The sequence below is a fragment of the Rhopalosiphum maidis genome, chromosome 1 (genome assembly GCF_003676215.2).
Source record: "Rhopalosiphum maidis isolate BTI-1 chromosome 1, ASM367621v3, whole genome shotgun sequence".
NCBI lineage: Eukaryota > Metazoa > Arthropoda > Insecta > Hemiptera > Aphididae > Rhopalosiphum > Rhopalosiphum maidis.
Window position 1 is genome coordinate 39725853 of NC_040877.1, and position 19474 is coordinate 39745326.

At 24.2% G+C, this 19474-nt stretch overlaps 1 protein-coding gene across 6 annotated transcripts in view; it reads left to right on the top strand.

The window, feature by feature from the left end:
• The window catches only part of LOC113550170 (calcium/calmodulin-dependent protein kinase kinase 1), a 38878-nt gene that overhangs the window by 8616 nt on the left and 10788 nt on the right, over window positions 1–19474 (top strand). For 4 of the 6 annotated variants that reach the window (XM_026951868.1, XM_026951866.1, XM_026951864.1 and 1 more), the window contains exons 2-3: window positions 8158–8251; window positions 13079–13172. In XM_026951868.1, the coding sequence (XP_026807669.1) occupies window positions 8221–8251; window positions 13079–13172 (125 nt within the window). In that variant the 5' untranslated portion in view covers window positions 8158–8220. Of the gene's footprint in view, window positions 1–8047; window positions 8075–8157; window positions 8252–13078; window positions 13173–15467; window positions 15898–19474 lie in introns of those variants that run through there. The other 2 variants (XM_026951865.1, XM_026951867.1) reach the window with 2 other exon arrangements.

Consider the following 19474-nt stretch of genomic DNA (forward strand, 5'->3'; position numbering starts at 1 on the left):
CTATTAAATCATTGAAGTAGGTAATAAAAAAAATTAAAACAATGAAACTCGATAAACTGGTAAGTAGCAAAAAAATTAATTTTGTGAGTTTGAAACCTTTATAGTTTTTGAACAAAATATTTAGTACCTATGTATTACTTTTTATAACCAAAAGTCTCTGACGAAGAAATTACAGTAAGAATATCACAAGAAAATCGAATATTTTAATCTGTTATGTATAATAATGATTTAATTAATTTAATTTGTATAATATAAAAAATTGTACCTATTGTTTGAGTTTGAATTAGGTATTAGATTATATACTTGTACATCCGATATTGGAATACCCTAAATAATAAAAAGTAAAAACTAGCGAAATCAGCAATAAACATCTAGGTGTACAATATATAGTTCTATTTTCTATACACACCATCCACGTGAATGTGTATTACATCTTTGTATCCATAGTTATTTTTTTAAGTAACGAATATCGTATTTAGAAAATGATTTTTATTGGGTGTGTGGAACTATCGGCTTAAAAATGAATATATTGTAATAATTATTTTAAAATTAATTAAAACTATTTACAACAGAAATTCTAAAAAAGGTGGACAAATCGGTACCTATCGTTGGTATAGATATATATAATAGGTTTTGGCGGGTTATTCTAATAGATGTGATAAATTTAAATTCTTTAATATATAATTGTTATCCTATGTCAACAGGTAAATTTTATAATGTTTTTTGATATTTTTATTAAAATAATTTATGTTATATGAGTATTATGGTAGATATAGAAAATGATAATATAAATAATTTATTAAAATTTTAAGTTTTTATTGTTATTCGTTTTTGAATTTTGAATTATAACAAAATAAAAAAAACAATTTATTTGTTTAGACTGGTTTGGTAAAAATACTCGTTTTTCCTTATTTTCTACCAGAAATTACCCTAAAATTTCAAAACCTAAGCATTTTTACTGCCTCAAAATTATTATGACAGGCACAAAAAACACTCACACACACACACATTCATATATATATTATTGTAAAATAAATAATCTCAATATCTTGATCCATTATAGTCTATAGACTAGATCATAAAAAATTATAAAATATGTTAATCATCAATACCTAATTATATTGACCAATAGCCCGCAGTATTGGTCCTATGAAAATGATGTATATAATGTATGTTATGTATATAATATGATGGGCAGATAACAATTAACCGATGTGTAACTTTTTCGCATTTAATTATATTTAAAAACCTTTTGAGGTACAGTTATTTAGAACCATTGAGGACTTTTCTTATGCACAGACCTCTTGATATAGAATTTAATAATATAGTTTATTATATTCTTAATAGTTAATAATATTAAATCATTGCAAACAATTATTAAAATATCCAGTAAACTACTTTTAGTAACAACACAAATACACGATACACTATATAATCTTTCATTAAATACTAATACTGTATATTTTATAATTAATTGTTTTAGGTTTTGAGCTAAACGATGAATAATATATTGTTTTTACAAGGATGTGTGTGTTTTTGGTTTACGTACAAATGAACAATTTATAGTAGGTAAATAAATGTGTCGATTTTCAATTTTGAGCGTAGGTTTTGGTAGCATATGAAATCTAGTTAAAAACTTTTACCATTGATTAAATATACATGTTTATTTAATCAATGGTTTTACACTGTAAAGAGAACCACAATTTTTACTTAAAACCAGTTCTTGAAAAATTTGTTTTTATATTTGTGTTGCAAATAAAAAAATAATGACTGTAGAAAATTAAGACTTTTGCCAAATATTAATAATAGCATTTACTAGACATGAGCTAATATTCAAATTTTTTTGGTTCTCTTTTAATACTAATTATAGATATTTTAAATTTTTAAAATTTTAAAATTATTTATTTTTAATTTAAGTATGATGACATTTTTATGTTTTGGATAAAAAATTAATTCAAAGTTCCTCATAAGGTTAAGTTGGGTTAAGTTCATGCCACCTTTTAAAGATATAATTATTAGTCACATTTTTTATAAGTATATTTAAATTTACATTTTATAAAACCATGAACATTTTAAAATTATTTTGTAATCAACAATTTTTACATTTTAAAACGTGCATAAAAATTGATTGAAAATATTGACTGGTGATACAAAAACAGTTTGCTTTATTATTTCTACTTACCTATATGTTATTTAAATCTGCGCACGTTTATAGATTATTTAGTTATTCATATCATAGTTTAATATTATCTAATTGAAAAATCTTAAAAATCTAAGAAATTTAAATGTCCAGTTGTAAAAAATACACCTAAATTATTTTTCATTATTTTACATTTGGCCAATTGCGCAGTCAGAGGTGTGCAAAAATGGTATTTAGTACCCCCAAGTTCAAATTTAGCACCTCTTGTTTTTTTTTTTACCTAACTATTATTATTTTAGTAAAATACCTTCAATTGGTAAACTGTCAACAGGTTTAGCACCCCATGTTTTAGAAGTATAATTGTGCCTATGATTTCGCTAAAGATTAAATAAACAATCATATAATAACGATTGTTTATCATTAAATAATACTTATGAACCACGATAATAATAAACTTCACTAACAATAAATAAACAACTATGAATCATTGGTTTATTTTATTTAGGAAAGAGACAAGAATTGAAAACCAGAGGCGTAGTCAGGATTTTTTTTATGGGGAGGGTGTCTAAATACTTTTAATTTCAGTTATTGAAAATCAAAAACAACAATAAAACAAAAATACTGATTACATATTAATATTAATATTGATTTGCCATTAACGTAATTACTATTTTAAATAATTAAAATTTGTAAGACAATTTTCATATTTAAATTTAAATATTTCAAAACAATATAAAAATACGGCCAAAGGGGGGACTATAGCCTCTTTAGCCATCCCTTGGCTACGCCACTGTTGAAGACCAAATTATAGATCCAAATTGTATTACAACTTATTTACAAGTCGTTTATTTGTATATCATCTTATTTTTTCTATATTTTAAACTAGTAACAGTAGTAATAGTACTATAGTAGTATTAATAGTTTTGTTTAAATTGTAAAATGTAAATACTAAATACTGAACTTCATACTACAATATAAACAAGTTTACAAGTGTACCTATACAGGGCGATTGTAAACTCTCCCGATGGTAAACTCTCTCGGGTCTACTCCTTTACTACCTGACGGGCAGACGGGAACATGTAAACTCTCCTAAGTTACTGATTTTTAATATTTTTTCTAGTTTCGAAAAAAATTGCCAATTATTTAATACGATATAATACGGTATCAATGGTATCATTGTATCAAACATATAACTCGCATGCTCGTATGGCTGGCTTCTCGAAACTAAAAAATCAGAATGTATTAATGATAATAAAATGTTGAAACATCAATATTTTCAGAATAATCAACTCTATAAAATATCTTCAATTTTTTTGAAAAAAAATAAATATATTTTTTAACTTTTTTACCAAAACATTAAAATAAATTAAAACATGAAATATTTGTAATTCTTGTCCCTTTGAATTTTATTTGAAAAACCAAAATTATGATATCTCCATTAGTTTAGGAGATAAATGAGTAAATCCTCGCGGGCACTTTGTATAGTCGTATTGCCTAAAATGAGAAATTTAATTTTCATAATTTATTATAATACATTTTCAAAAAATGTATTGTAATTTATAATTTATAAGTGTTAGTTTTGTAATGTATAACATTTTATGATGATTCATAAGTATTAAGATACATATTAAATTATGATTTAACCATGCTTTTTAATTAATTGCATTATAATAATATTATACTTTATATACAATGTTCCTATATAATTTTAAAATTATTATTTTAATGAAAAATAATGCTAATTTTAGTATTTGAATAGTTGCTTTTTTTATTGTGTAATATAATATACTTTAATAATACCGGTATAGTGTAATTTCGCATTTCCGTTGTTACCAAAACTCCATGCTACCGTGAAAATCTTAACCTAACAGTCTTACTTTATATATTAATATAAATTATAAAGTTTAAACTTAAATTATACTCATTTTAGAATAAAGACAATAAGGTAATATTATATAGAGTTTACTTATACTTGTATATACGAGGGTTAATTAAAAAGTAAATTGAGCCATACATTTTCTTAATTTAATATTTTTTGATGAAGTTTTGTGCTAACATTATTTGAATAGTTTATTACAAAACATAGATAGTGAAATTGAACTTTGTTGAAAATCGTATAAGTTATTAACTAACCATCATGGCTAGCATTGTAGTTACGTCATTCAAAGTATAAATTCGTACAGTAATCAGATTTTTATAGTTAAAAAATGTTAAGCCAGTTAAAATTCACAGAGAGGTGTGTAACTGGGGGTTCATAATTTTCAACTATAGAATCAATGAGAAATTCGATGAAATACACAACTTCACCACGAAATAAAAATCTTAAGTCGTAGCATCTACTGAAACTCCTAACGTTCTTTTTGATAATTAAGTTGTTACTATTTAGAATTTATGCCAAAAGATATAACAATCAACTCGGCCACCTACTATTAAATCTTGAAGAAACTGAAAAATGCCATAACCATAAGGATCGACGATCAGGGAAACTTTCAAAAGGAGCTGTGTTTCTCTATCAACTTAACTCCACATATAGCGAATTTTACGAAAAAAATTCTCCGGAAATGTAAGCGGGAAGTTTAGGAACACTTTCGTTTTAGTCCTGATTTGATATCTTGTAATTTTAATGTGTTTGGCCACATAAAAAATGAGCTAGTAAATGAGCAATAGTATTCTGATGAAGAAATGAAAAATGCCTCAAGCGACTGGTGTTTACAAACTGGACGGAAGTTATTTAAACGAAGCATTTCTAAACTATATTGAAAAATAGATTAAAAAGAGTACTTTCCAAAAAAATAATTTGTTTTATAAAACATTTTTATTATTTTAATTATAACCAATACGACTATTACTCTTTGATTGATTTAAAGGTATCACTACTTGTATAGTTATTTAGGTTATAGCCTTATAGCCTTTATAAGTATAAGTATTAAGTATACCTTTACTTATACCGAAATAATTATATTAATATTTATACAATATTTACTTATTATATTTATGTGCATTGTACATACATAAACACAATAAACAATAGTAAGTATTAAGTATATTTTATTTTATCTTAAAAATATTTAAAGTTTTGTTTCAGTATATCAGTAGGTATATGTTATTTACTTATGACGTAAATTAATCGTGCCTTGACTTGTAAATAAAACGTCGATGGTCTGAAAACATATTGATATGATCACGTGAATGCTTAATGAGTAGAAGCCATTGAGCAAAGGAATAAATAATAAAATAAATCGATTTCTCATTTTTTATTTTAGTCACGTTTTATTTCCTTTATTGTATTGTGACTTTGTGGAACTATACGTATGAACTCGTAAATAAATTATAAAATATTTGGAATCTTATTTTTATATTTATTATATCAATATAAATATTTAATAAAAAAATAATGTCGGACGAATTATGATTTTAGTTAATATAAATATAAAAGTATAAACTATTTAGTTATCTTAGTAGATACAACTATATAATATAAAAAACTTGATTTGGTCATAATTAAGTTGTTAAGTTGTTTTTTTTTTAAGTTGTTTATAAATTAATAATCAGTAGCAGTTAGTTAATATTTAGGATGAATCTTTGCTTATATAGCAGTTACTTTCACATCACATTTTTTCATAATATGCAACAAATACTGTAACAAAATCCCGATCATAAAATTATATTTACACATATTACTATATTAGAGAATATTAATTTATAACTACTAATACCTATTCAGATCAGTATTCAAAATAATTAAATCTTTTTAGTTTAATATTGCAGAAAATATTCTCATTTTGAATTTGTAATACCTTTCATTAAACAATTATATAAGAAATGCGTTAAATATAAAAATAAATAATAAGTTGAATAAGTAGCCAGTAGGTAGATACATTTTCTGACTTTGTGATATTATAAATTAATTAGATATACAATGTAATAAATTATAATATTGATTATTATCCCAACTTTTAAGAACTGTTAATTTACCTAAAAATAGGTACTTTTCATTTTTCTTAAACTTTGCTTTTGACATAGAATCATATCTATTATTTATTTTCCTTTAAATATTAGTCATGTATTAGTTTTAGATTCTAAGTAGAGCAATAAAAATATTGATTTTAGAAATATGTGGGATTTTCTTTCTTTTTTTTTTTTGTTCGTGATATATACGATAAATAGTCAATAAAATGTTTCAATCTTTAACTTTGAGGTTTGTTTTTGATAGCAAATTCAGTGGTGTATCTAGGATTTTTTTTCATATTATTATTTATCATATATTCATATCATATAATTTTGTAAACACAATATTTAGGATTTTATGTTAGGACTTATAAATATAATTTAACTGTCAAAGGGGGACTCTTGACCTCCCCCCCCCTTGAATCTGCCACATTTTTGGATATGACTAGAAGTCGGATTTATATCCTCTTAAAATCCTTTAAATATTATGATATTTTTTATTCTCAAATATTCTGTAACGTAATAAGTATTCCCTAAACCCTATAAAAAATGCTTTTTTATAGAAAATATAATAGTTTTTATGAATTCAATGTTTTGTGAGTCGTAAAAATACATACATCTTACTTCCATTTAACAAAAATCCAACCTCTAGCTATAACCTAAAAATTCACCCATAACAGTATTGGAAGTATTATTTTATAGATCATCAACTACTCAACATCTTAAGTTTGTTAATAAATATGTTTTTATGTATATTGAACTATAATAGTATATATGTAGGTACATGTTCTATTATTATTATACTACTTAATATTTTGAATTTTTAATGCTTAATATATCAACTAATAAATATAATAATACTAAACTATTTTAATTTATTAATATTTGTTTAACATTTTTACAAAATGTATAAACTTTGATTTGTAGCACACGACATATTTTTATAAAAATGATATAAAGTGAGTACGTATAGGTAGGTGGGTAAGGTATCTATAGTAATAACTAATAAGGTTAATAGTAATCTAATAAATATTCGTGATACTACTCTTTATAAATTTAAAATATAATATTTATTTATATATTATACCATGAATAATGTAACTAAAAAATAACAATGATTTAAATTTTAATACTAAAATCAATATGTGTATATATTTTTACATAAATACAAATTATATAAAAAAAAATGAAATGTTATTGTTATTTTACATTGAACATTTTTTAATCCGAGCATAAGTAAATAAAAATGCATAACCGGTTAAATTTCTGTGTCTATTAGGTATAATTTAAAGTTTAAACATATTATTATCTTTTGATTTAAAATATTTTTATTAAGTTGAAGCTTTAGAAACTATTTAACTTTGTTAAAATTATTCGTCAAAATATGATACCACTTAAATGAACATTGGACGTATTATTTACATATTATAATAATAATGTTATTAATTTAAAATTTAAGTGTTCCTAAAAATTCCGATGATCAGTATTTAAATATAAAATAAATTTATTATTAAATTAAGAATAGGAAAATGGGGATTGATCATGTATAATGAATCATCCTGACCATCCTGTATACTAATTACACCCAATTTTTTACCAGTAGCCTCAAAATCGTTAGATCTACACGCATATTGTTATTGACGAAAAATAATACCACGTCTTCAGGGCGTACATGTGTAGTTATTTACTTACATGTATAATTATAAATTGTAATACTATGCATGTAGTAGGTATTCATTTAAAAACAAAAACAACCGGATTAGATAACATAAATATTACCTATTTTTATGCGTATGTATACCTACAATTTAAATTCGCACGTATTATTGAAATTTATATAATATTTGACCAAAGTCCATTTTATCCGATGACACCGTCGTTTTAATGTACTCTTGTTATTATTACATATGCTTGCAATAGCAGAGAACATATTCATGGTGTAATCTTCCACAAAATAAAATAATAATGTATTGTTTCGTGTGAAATGTATTATATAATATTTGTTGTACTTTTTTATCACAATACCATGCAGTTATTTTTTGAGGCTAACTGATAATTTTTTGTTTCAGTGACCGACCACATAAACCTGAAACATTATTATTACATATATATCGACAACGGTACTGGCTTGCATGCAAGGCGACTCTATGACTACTGTACAAGGTATGATTATAATATTATACGTATATTACAGAAACAAAAAAATGATTTCTTTTTCAAATATTTTCACTTGTGACGATGTAATAATAAATGTCTATACATATTTTGCGAGTAGAGTTGATCGTTGTAAACTCGTAGTGTAAATATATTATATTGTATTATATTTACACAACATCACTATATATTACATGCATGTTATATATATTTATAATATTAATATATACAACGCCATTATGTATATTATATACAGTATATTGATATGTTAACATTTTGTTAGCGACTTTGTGAGATCGCGGCGACCCACTTAATGTAGTTATTTGCAATAGAATCATTTTACATATAAGTACCTAGGCATAATGGTAGGTTAGTGTAAGAATGTTTGTAAAATTTATTTTTATAATATGCACGCGTGCGTGTACAACCTATGTGTTCTGTCACATTAAAAAAATTAATTTGAAACATATTAAGCAACCGCTCTGAAACAAAATATTTCATTAAATTTATATACACATAAATAATACTATATAGGTATCTGATGAACAGTATATAAATATCTAAGTATACATACTATATATCAGTAGGTAATAGCTTATTCTATACTAGCTATATTATTATATAATATTATACATTAATAGATATTATACTATATTACTAGTGTATCTGTATTGTGAGTGTTTGTCTCGGGAAACGAATTTCAGTGCTATGTATAATTTATAAAATCAGTTTTCTCTATCATGCAATATATAGACGAAAATAGTTCTTGCTATATCTATATATTATTAATACTAAACGGACTAAGATTATTATGTATAAATTACCTATGTTATACAAATACATACACTTGGTGAATTCAATCCCGGCCATACCATACTATCTTCAGAAATTAACTTAGATGTCAATAGTTACCTATGTCACTAATATCAGGCTTGAAAATTTAAAGAATATTGCACAAATTCTGTTAATATTAATTGTAAACCAAAAAGTATTGGAAAAACAAAATCAATTTTAAAATATTACAATTCAATTATTTTTTCATTTTTCTATGTACATATATAATGATGCAGACAATAATAATTAATCCTTCAATTATAATTACACTATTCAGATTTATTCGCAGAGACCAATTAATAAGCAACAGAGTCCATTGAATTCAGCATTTCAGCATTGTATATATTTTCAAATTATGTATGTTTTATATTATATATTACAATATATTATACTATACAATTTTGTAGAGTATATCTAATATCTATTTAGTCACTAAACAAATCTATCAGTGTATCACGTAATGTTTTAAATTTAAAATTATGAATATTATATTATTCTATTGGAGTATCGGTTTAGATATTCGCACAATAAAAGTTAAAATCCTTAAGTCTACAAGAATGAAACAATATGAAAGGAATTATTAGGTGATTTAACTATAAATTATAAGACTATTTATATTTATAGTTAATAGCATCTTAAATATTTAGTATAGTTGTACAATTGTAATAGTTAAAAAACTTACTTGTGTGCTTAATTAAAACAATTAAACGTATTATATGTTTTATACTTATACCTATCTAATTAATAGTAGATAATATTAAATTATTATAAATTATTTTTTATTTAACAATTTCATGAATAATTTTAGATAGGTAAATTTATCACGTCATATTCAAATATTAGTAGGTACATATTATCATATTATACCGATGGCCGATGGTTAACTATCAAGGTTTATTCCGTTTATGGATACCTAATATATAATACATATATTATTGATAAACTTTGGATAACTTCATCGTCCTGTCATAATAATAATTATTGATAACCAATATTAATAAGCTGGTAAATGAATAAACAGCAGTTAACTATTAGGACGATAAAACAATACCGAAAACTATAGTTAAAAATTACTTTTAACTACCTATAGTTTAGAAAAGTAATTATATTATTCATGTTTTTGCTGACAATTCAGCTTCACAATTAGGTAATTAGCGTTATATTATATATGATATCATATGTTTTGTAATTTTCTTAAATTAGAAGTAGTCATAGTTATTTTTAATAATTTAAGAGGCTGTATCTTTTTTCATACTAAATATTTTATTAATCCCTGATAATACCTATATGCTCCAAAAGTCCAAAATATTGTTTTCTTTCATTCTTTATATTTGGTGTTTTAGCTCTAAAACCACTTAGGATTATGTTATTTTAAATGTACAAGAAATGTTTTTAATATTTAAAATTTCTAGAATGACGTCCTCTTAACAAATTATGATTAAGCGTAATGCCTAAATGATAATAAAATAAAATCAATTCAACAAACTTTTAGATTAAAGCATAGTTATTATTTACATATTTACTGTAGAATTGATTGTTTGTATAATATTAGTAATAAATGATAATTATAATAACAGTGATGTAATGAATAATATTGATATAATCATAATTCATAATATATTATTATCTATACTTTGTTGAGTATTATTATTAGTTTTATTAAGTTTTAACAATATACTAGTTTTGTTTAAAGAACTGAATGATATTACTTTTGTTCTTCAAATTGGATTTTAAACTTTCTAAAATAAGATAACACTTATTTTCAGTTGTGCTCTGCTTACATTCATTAAATATGTTTTTATTGTTTACTTTATTAATAATTTTTCCTACATTTTATATTTTATATTTTATTAAATATTATTTTTGAAATTTTTGGATAAATTTGTATTTATTTATTTTTATTTATTAATTAAATAGGAATCAAAAATCTACATTTATATTAAATGCTAAACGAGATGAATTATTTTCATTGTCATAACTCATAATGCATAACTAATTAGTAATTACATGTAATATATATATGTATATATCATATCAAATGACCTTAAAATAATTGTTTATCATTGTTTATTTTATTGATAATAATATGACGAACTAAGATAAAATGACGCGTGTAATGTAATTGAAGTAATATGTACTATTATACATTTTGTTCGTTACGCTCGTTACAGTTATTATTATATTTATAATTTTTTTTTAGGACTTTGGTACGAATATCAAAATAAAATTATCTATTCCACCTCAATCATATTAGTTGCGAATTCATGCGTACAAAGTCACTATAGTCTATTGTTGGTCCCCTGTTAACTGATATTGAAATATAACTATTATTTTTAATCATTATATTATACTATTATTTATTTATATAAAAACTATATTTATATATACAGAGTGTAACAGGACTATTTAACAAATAAAGTAACATTTGTAGTTTGTTAAATAGTCTTGTTACACCTTATATAAACATTTTAATATTTACACACACAACATAATTATCGTTACTTATACGCTTTTTTCCTTTATTAAACCATTATTTTGAAATATTTTTTCTTACAAGAAATCTAATTCGGATAATTATTTCCCTGAAAAATACGGTTCCATATTATGAAAATTTTCTTCGTTAATATGCGGCCCCGAAACGTTTGTACACATCAAAAAATAATATCCAACAATAGTCCATTATAGAAGGCTTATGTATATAGTAGTTATTATTATACTAGAATACCTATAATATACCTAATATTTATGTAATAAGTTCCTGGTACAGTGGTACATACTTAAAATATAATATGAAGGATTGTGGTTTAAATTTTCTTTGCTGGGGGTGATGCTAATGACTATAATGTCAGAAGTAATAATTATTTTAAGTGGCTATGTATATTTTTTACGATTAAACTATGCTATTTAGTATAATATACTACCTATACCCGTGACCTAGCCTAAAAACACCTTGCCCCGAGCGCCCCAAAATGCGTGACGTGCACACTGCATATAGTGCATGAACACATTATTGCATACAAATACGGCTATATAGGTATAAAAATTACAGCAGGGCATTGATGGCGGACGACGGGCCTCAATTTATTATAATTCATAATATATAATTAATTATTATTATATTTAAATGGATCAGCGTGAAAATAATTATATCCATGTGATATTAATTCATTGTATTAATAATAATAATACATTATTGACGCAAATTATCTTCTATGATAATAGATATTAATATATTATATAATGTATATATATTACAATTTATAGTATTTTACACACATAATACACGTATATTTTATGGTGGAGTTCTGAGTGTCGATCATCTGTATGTCTCTACTCTCTAGTAATCTATAGTCTCATATATATTATACTATTTGTATAATTCTAATCATTTAACTCTAACATTTAATTAACATATTTAAATATAAATACTGTTATATTACGGTATTGGGCATGTTATATAGGACGTATATATACATTAACAGCGGTTACCCATTGTAAAAATCGTATAAACATTCTGTGTCTACTAATTGTGTTATATTAATATATTTGGCTAATTAAAAAAAAAAAAAATTAATATATTATATGGTTCATCGGATATAATATGTCGATAAAACGAACATTTTTTCATTAAAAAAATACCTATCACCACCGTCCACCATGTACATATAATAGCAGGTACATATACCTTTATTATTGTGAACGTGAAGTTAGCCCCTCCCACTTTATCCTACCCACATTTATTATATGTTTATTTAATATCTTCAATTTTTTACCATAGAATAATAATTATAATATATTTATAATATGCTATTTTAATAAAAAAATAAAATAAATATATAATAATATTATTATATTAATTATCCTTTAAATGTATATGATGTATCCAAATATTGAAATATATATTTAAAACGATTTGCTACACTCATAATTTATTACTATCTATCTATGCAATATGTTATTTCAATAGTTATTAAAAAGAATATTTTTTTTTGTATGTTACAGCTACTTCGATAACGGGTTGGAAACCATCTACAGTAGATGTGGTTGCTAGCTGTAGGTTAACGAGTAGCATTACTGCCTCCACAGATGCAATCAGGTAGGTTCTTACACAGTTACCCACTGTTAAACATCATACACGTCATAAAGTCTTGTATACTATAATATAATATGTGTTTGTGTCTCAATGTCATTTGATTTTTTTTCGTAGCACATCATTGTGTGTATGTTAGCCGATGTATACATAATATATATATATATTATGTTGGTTTTATTTCAAGTAGGAATTGTTGGGGTCATTAGGTGGACGGATAGAAATACTTTGTAATACATTTGAATATATTGACAAGTTTAATTCATCAAAACCAGTAATACGTGTATTATTAGCACTTTACTAAAACGTGTTTACGAGAAAGTTATTATGCAAAGACACTTTTAATATTTCTGACGTATATTTTTTTTTTTTAGCATTTTATATGATTATTATTATATATTTATATCTAATATTATAGTTAAAAAAATCGTTAAAAGTATATGTTGTAAGTAATCACTGTAACCAGTGACTAAAAATTATCTTTATACTAAAATAACGACCTTGAATCTATAACTCTTTTGATATAATATGTATTTACTTTAAAACATTATAGTATGTATATAATTTATTATGATCTCAGTAGCTGATACAGAAGTAATTTAAAGGAGTGGTGATTTTGTGTCTTGGTTTAAAATACAAAATTATTCTTTAGGAGGACTAACTTCTAATCCGCGTGTCATCTATCTATCTTACAAATATATACAAATTAACGTTTAAAATATTCTATTAGCTTAACCAATTGTACAGTCGTGTTATAAGTTTAATTTTTATTTATTTATTTATAATCTAACCTAACCTAAAGTAAGGAAATTATCTGTGTTTGTACGTTGGACTTTTACGATATTTTAATTTTTTTGCATATCCTAAGTACTTTTATAAATTATTATAATGCGTATAATGTGAATATATGATATCCTCTAAAATATTTCTTCAGTGGAGGAAAAATATTTATTAGATCCAAGGAGAGCGCTTCCATCAAACCCTCTACCCCCTTGTAACACCCTCTGATTATACTAATCTGCAGGTGTGTAATTTATTAATACTATACTCTTTGTATTAGGCTAATAATTTAGATGTAACATTTTTTTTTTATACTTTAATCGTATGTACCTTTTAATAAATATTAATGGAACATTGTAACATTGAACGGTCCATTAAACATTTACAATTCCATGCATCAAAATTCTAGTTTCTATTCACTACTCAATACTCGCTACAATATTGACTTCCTATACTTCCTATTTATGTATTCTCCTATCACATGTACGAAACAAACACAAGTATCTAAATTTAAATGCCAACTATTAATTTCAAATACTTAGTGGACATTTTATAATGATATGTTTTTATTTATTTTTTATTGTTAGTCGTTAATCTGTAGATAATTTAATATTAAAGCTTAACTTTAATGGTGGTTTTTATAAGTAAATTTAATCTTGTTGAGTACTATTTTTTTTATTAATTGGGAATAATTAACAAAAAAAAAAAAACCCCGTGAATTTGATAATATTTACTCACCAGTTCGACGAAATCGATTATTTCTATGTCAAACATATTTTTAATATTCCTCAAAAGTATTACAGCATTTAAAAAATATAAAAAATATAATATGTTAACATTTTTGTTTTTATAAATTTTTGATGAAGTTCAAATTTTGATAAAATATTTATTATACAACGAAAGTTACCGATTTTCCTTAATTCATTGGAATTCAAAAATATCAATCGTAGCTTTAATATAACTCCATTATGTTTATTATTATTTTACATATAGACAATGCATTTTCAAAATATTCAGACTTATTTTAAAAATTTATTCACACCATTCTGAGTTATATTGTTATTGTCGTATATATTATTATGTTTTTGGCAAAAAATATTTCAATCTAAATTAACAATTCATTAATATGAATAATAATATTACTCAACACAATACACACATTTTTCTTGGAATAAATGATGATCATAAATGATTATTTCGTACACAATAAATTATCATTGAATCCAAATTTAATAAGTCTATTTTTATAATTTTGAGATACACTCAAAACTTACTATATAGTATTACAGCAGCTAACAAGTTCCTTGCTATTTTGTTCTTATTAATAAATATGTATGTATAGGTTCTCCCTTTATTCTACATGACTCGCCCGGAGTAGACTATCGTTTCTCACCACCCCGTGTATCTACATCATATTATTATTGTTGTACTGACATGCGCATAAAAGCTTAGAAGGGTAGTGACTATACTATACAGCTCATCGTTAAGGCAGCGCACACAGCACAGTACCGTTTTGATGCCTGAAACGTAACGTTGTGCCAAAGCCAACAAAATGATAACGTCCGAATTTTTTCGATCTGATTCTGAAATCAGTTTATATGCAAAATCTATATAACTTTTTCGTATATTTTATATAACAACCGTGTAATGTTGATTGGTGTATCATTTTGGCTCGTTTTATTTTAATTTTTAATTCATATAGAATGTACCGTTTGTACCACGTAGTATAAGTATCTGTTACTATAAGCTTTGTCGTAGAAATCGACGTGTAGAAATAGAAAATTGGTACAAACATTATCGACATCAATCGACAATCATTCAAAAGTGTTTTAATTATTTGATAATCGCATGCACCTACTTATATTAGTATGTGACTATCGCACATGTGTATTTGTCTTCCAACTATCAAAACGGGCATTATAGCGTCACGTCTCATCAGCGCTCAAATAACGTAAGTGTAACCCACTGTCGTATACATTTTATCTAAGTATTTTGTATAGTTATTATCGATGCGTTGGTTGTTGGTTCAATAAAACTATTATCAGTTATAAATTACAATACATTATTAAATTTATAGCGATTGGAATAGAAACGTGGAAAGGGTTTTAATAGTAATATATTTGGGTAACTTACTCAAAATTACAAAATAACTTATGGTCATTAAATTACTAACAAATGACATTATAAACATGATATTATATCATTAAATGAGACAGACATTGAACGTGACTCGCGTGCCGTATAGGCTATATTGGTTACATATCTGGTTATAATGCATATATATATTTGTAAAAGGCTGTATTCAGGGAAAATCGAAATTTATCGTGACTGCATTAAGTAATGACCTAACATTATATTGTAATTATTTATAATATCAATAAATAAGTCTTCTATGTAATATGAATCATATATTTTAGGTCTATTAATTCTTAATATTTTAAACATTTCATGTTCGTGAAAATTTCATATTAATAAATTCCTATCGTGTATTAAATACATTAATATATAATTCGTTTTTAATAAATTTCATTAATATTATTCAAAATTAGATATATTATATAGTTATAATTTTAGACATTAATAAGACAAAAGTGGGTATCGCTCTGCTGTATAGTAGAGATGGAGAGTAGGTCACTATAATGGATGAGTTAAATTTGAATGCAATGCCAGGTATCATTGTATAAGAAAAATGATTCTGAACGGAGATAATTTGTCAGTATAGAATAATTAGTAAAATATATTATATTTTATACCTATATTTAAATTTTAATTTGTCCCCATTTTGTAAGAATATAAATTTCATACGCTCATAAATTTTTTTCTATATTGATGCTGGAGATTTTTTTGTACAGTTATTTGAAGAAAAAGTTATAGAAAACCTTGTGTTAGGTTTTTAACCTTAGATAAAATCATACAAATTTTATAAATTTTCAACTTCAAAATTCCTCGCAAATTTTTGCGATTCTGACATATATTGTTTTGTAAACATTTGAACTTTTAATGTTTATAAACAAAAATCGTGATAAACGATTTTTTTAATTTTTTGACTTTTTACCACAATAAGAACAACTTACTATAAACCTTGTATTAAATTTTAAAGATTTTTTGGAAAGTTTATTTTAAAAAAATTCTAAATATTTTGGAAATTTAATCGTAAATAGATAGCGCTAATATAAACATTTTGGGAAAATTTCAAATATTTATAATTATTCGTTTTTGAGTTACAGCAAAATCAAAAAATCGATTTTGTCGAAAAGTGGTTATGCGTAAAAATTCCCGTTTTTCCGTAACTTTTTCAGGGTATTTCCTGATGCTTTTGAAAACTACTAAATTTTTACTTTTGACCCCCCAAAGTACCAATTAGATGAATTTTCTTTTTCAAAGAAGCGCTGAAGTTAAAAATCAAAGCATTATTTCTACTCCAAAACGTAATGACAGAAAAAAAAAATAAAATAACACATCATTGTAAAATCAATACATTCATCACTCCGTTCAGAATCTAAGATATTGGTATACTATTAGTGGCGTAGTTACAGGAGGGGCAACGGGGGTGCTTGCTCCCCCTAACCTCTTCTGAAAATTAACTTTTAAACAAAATTTGGTAATTTAAAAAACTGTTTATTGAAGTTGTATAAGCAGTTATATAGTATTAACTTTTATATTGTATCATTTATTTTATTATTTTCATTTACTGAAATTAATTACTAATTACTACCTATATTCTTGTGTAATTGACTTTATATAATTCATGATTATTATGAACAATTTTGAAATTCCCTCTCCCCAACTAAAATTCCTATAATAGTATAATACTATTTATAATATCTGATATTATTTTGATCAGGTATTTGATGTTGTATATTATTTATGAAATAAATAGTTTCAATGAAATATACTATAGAAACATAGATGATAGAGCCAATTTAGCCTGTATAAACCAAAAATACAAGTTGAACCCCTGTATTAAATAATATTTAATACAAAATTAAGTACTAACGTATACAGGATTATTCGTCGATTTAATTTAAATACCTACAGTATAATATTTTTATCATAACTTTAAATTTATTTTGTTAAATGCATATACTTATATTAATATTACATAATCTTGTATGATGGATTGACGGTTTACAAAAATAATTCAGCATATATGTTTACATAATAATAAGCTATTGAACATGAAAAAAAAAATAAGAATATAATATAATAATATTAAATCAGTAACATAAACGTACACATGTACACATATATTCTACCTACACAACAGTTGTCTTATATATACATGTCTTATATACATTACTTCAAATAAAATTGGTTAGTAATACTATCCCATTCTATAAAGATAATATTATTTTTATAAATGTTTAATTTATATATTAATTTTGGCTTTAGTTTATGTTGCTACTATGATTAATTATAATTATTACATACAATAATAAAAAAATTTTCTTCTTCATTGGCTTTTACAACTCTATTAAAGTATTTTCTGTCATTGCTACATCACTCCATCTCTCTCGAGTCTCGATATTGAACAATACCCTTCCATTCTTGCACTCCCAAAGCTTTAAGATCCTCTTTTACTAATAATATTATAAACTACATAAATAAAATGAAGTAATTTAAAAAAATCATGTTTATAAATAACTCTAAAATAAATCGTTAACACATTTTTTTAAATAACAAATATCTAATTGTAACAAATATACAAATTTCTATTGTTTCGAGTTACGACAAAAATTAAGTTTTCTAACAGGTAGTTTTTTTTAAAGATGTTAAATATAGTTATTAATCAATAGATAATTTAATATTTATGATCAACTTATAAACATTTATATGTAAGTTATCTATTATTAAACAAATAAATAAATAATATATACCTACAAATTACAGTCAATTGGTTTGGTATACAATAAACAAACCGATAAGATTTAAGATCTTTATTCTTTTTATATAACAAGTCGCTTCCAATATTATTCGAACCGTGCTCGTTTCAAACTGACCACTTTTCTAATTGTACCCTCTAAAATTCTCTATGAATACAAATTAAATAAATTATGACAATATCTAATAAATAAATTAACATATATTCATACGTTTTTGTCCCTGCGTGTGACATTGCAGTTTTTTTTTTGGCGATGACGATAAAAATAAAATAAAATATAATATAATATTTGCCTTGTAAATTGTCAAGTTAAAATAGAAAGACATTATTTATAGGAATATTTTAATTTAATTGTTTATATCTTAGAGACTAGAGCAATCTGTTAATTCTAAAAAGTATAGGTGATACTTGTACTACAATTCTAATCCTCTCTACCTTAATCCTGCAGAATTTTGGTATTATATCAATTGTTCTTATTTATCAAACTATGAAAATCTTCTCTTATGGTCTACACGTGAGACAAACAATTATATAACTGCTTATATTTATGTACTGTTTATAATATTTATTCCATTATATGATCGTCCATCATCTAATAATGCAATATGATTTTGTATTTAATATTTTTCTCATTTACTAAGTAACT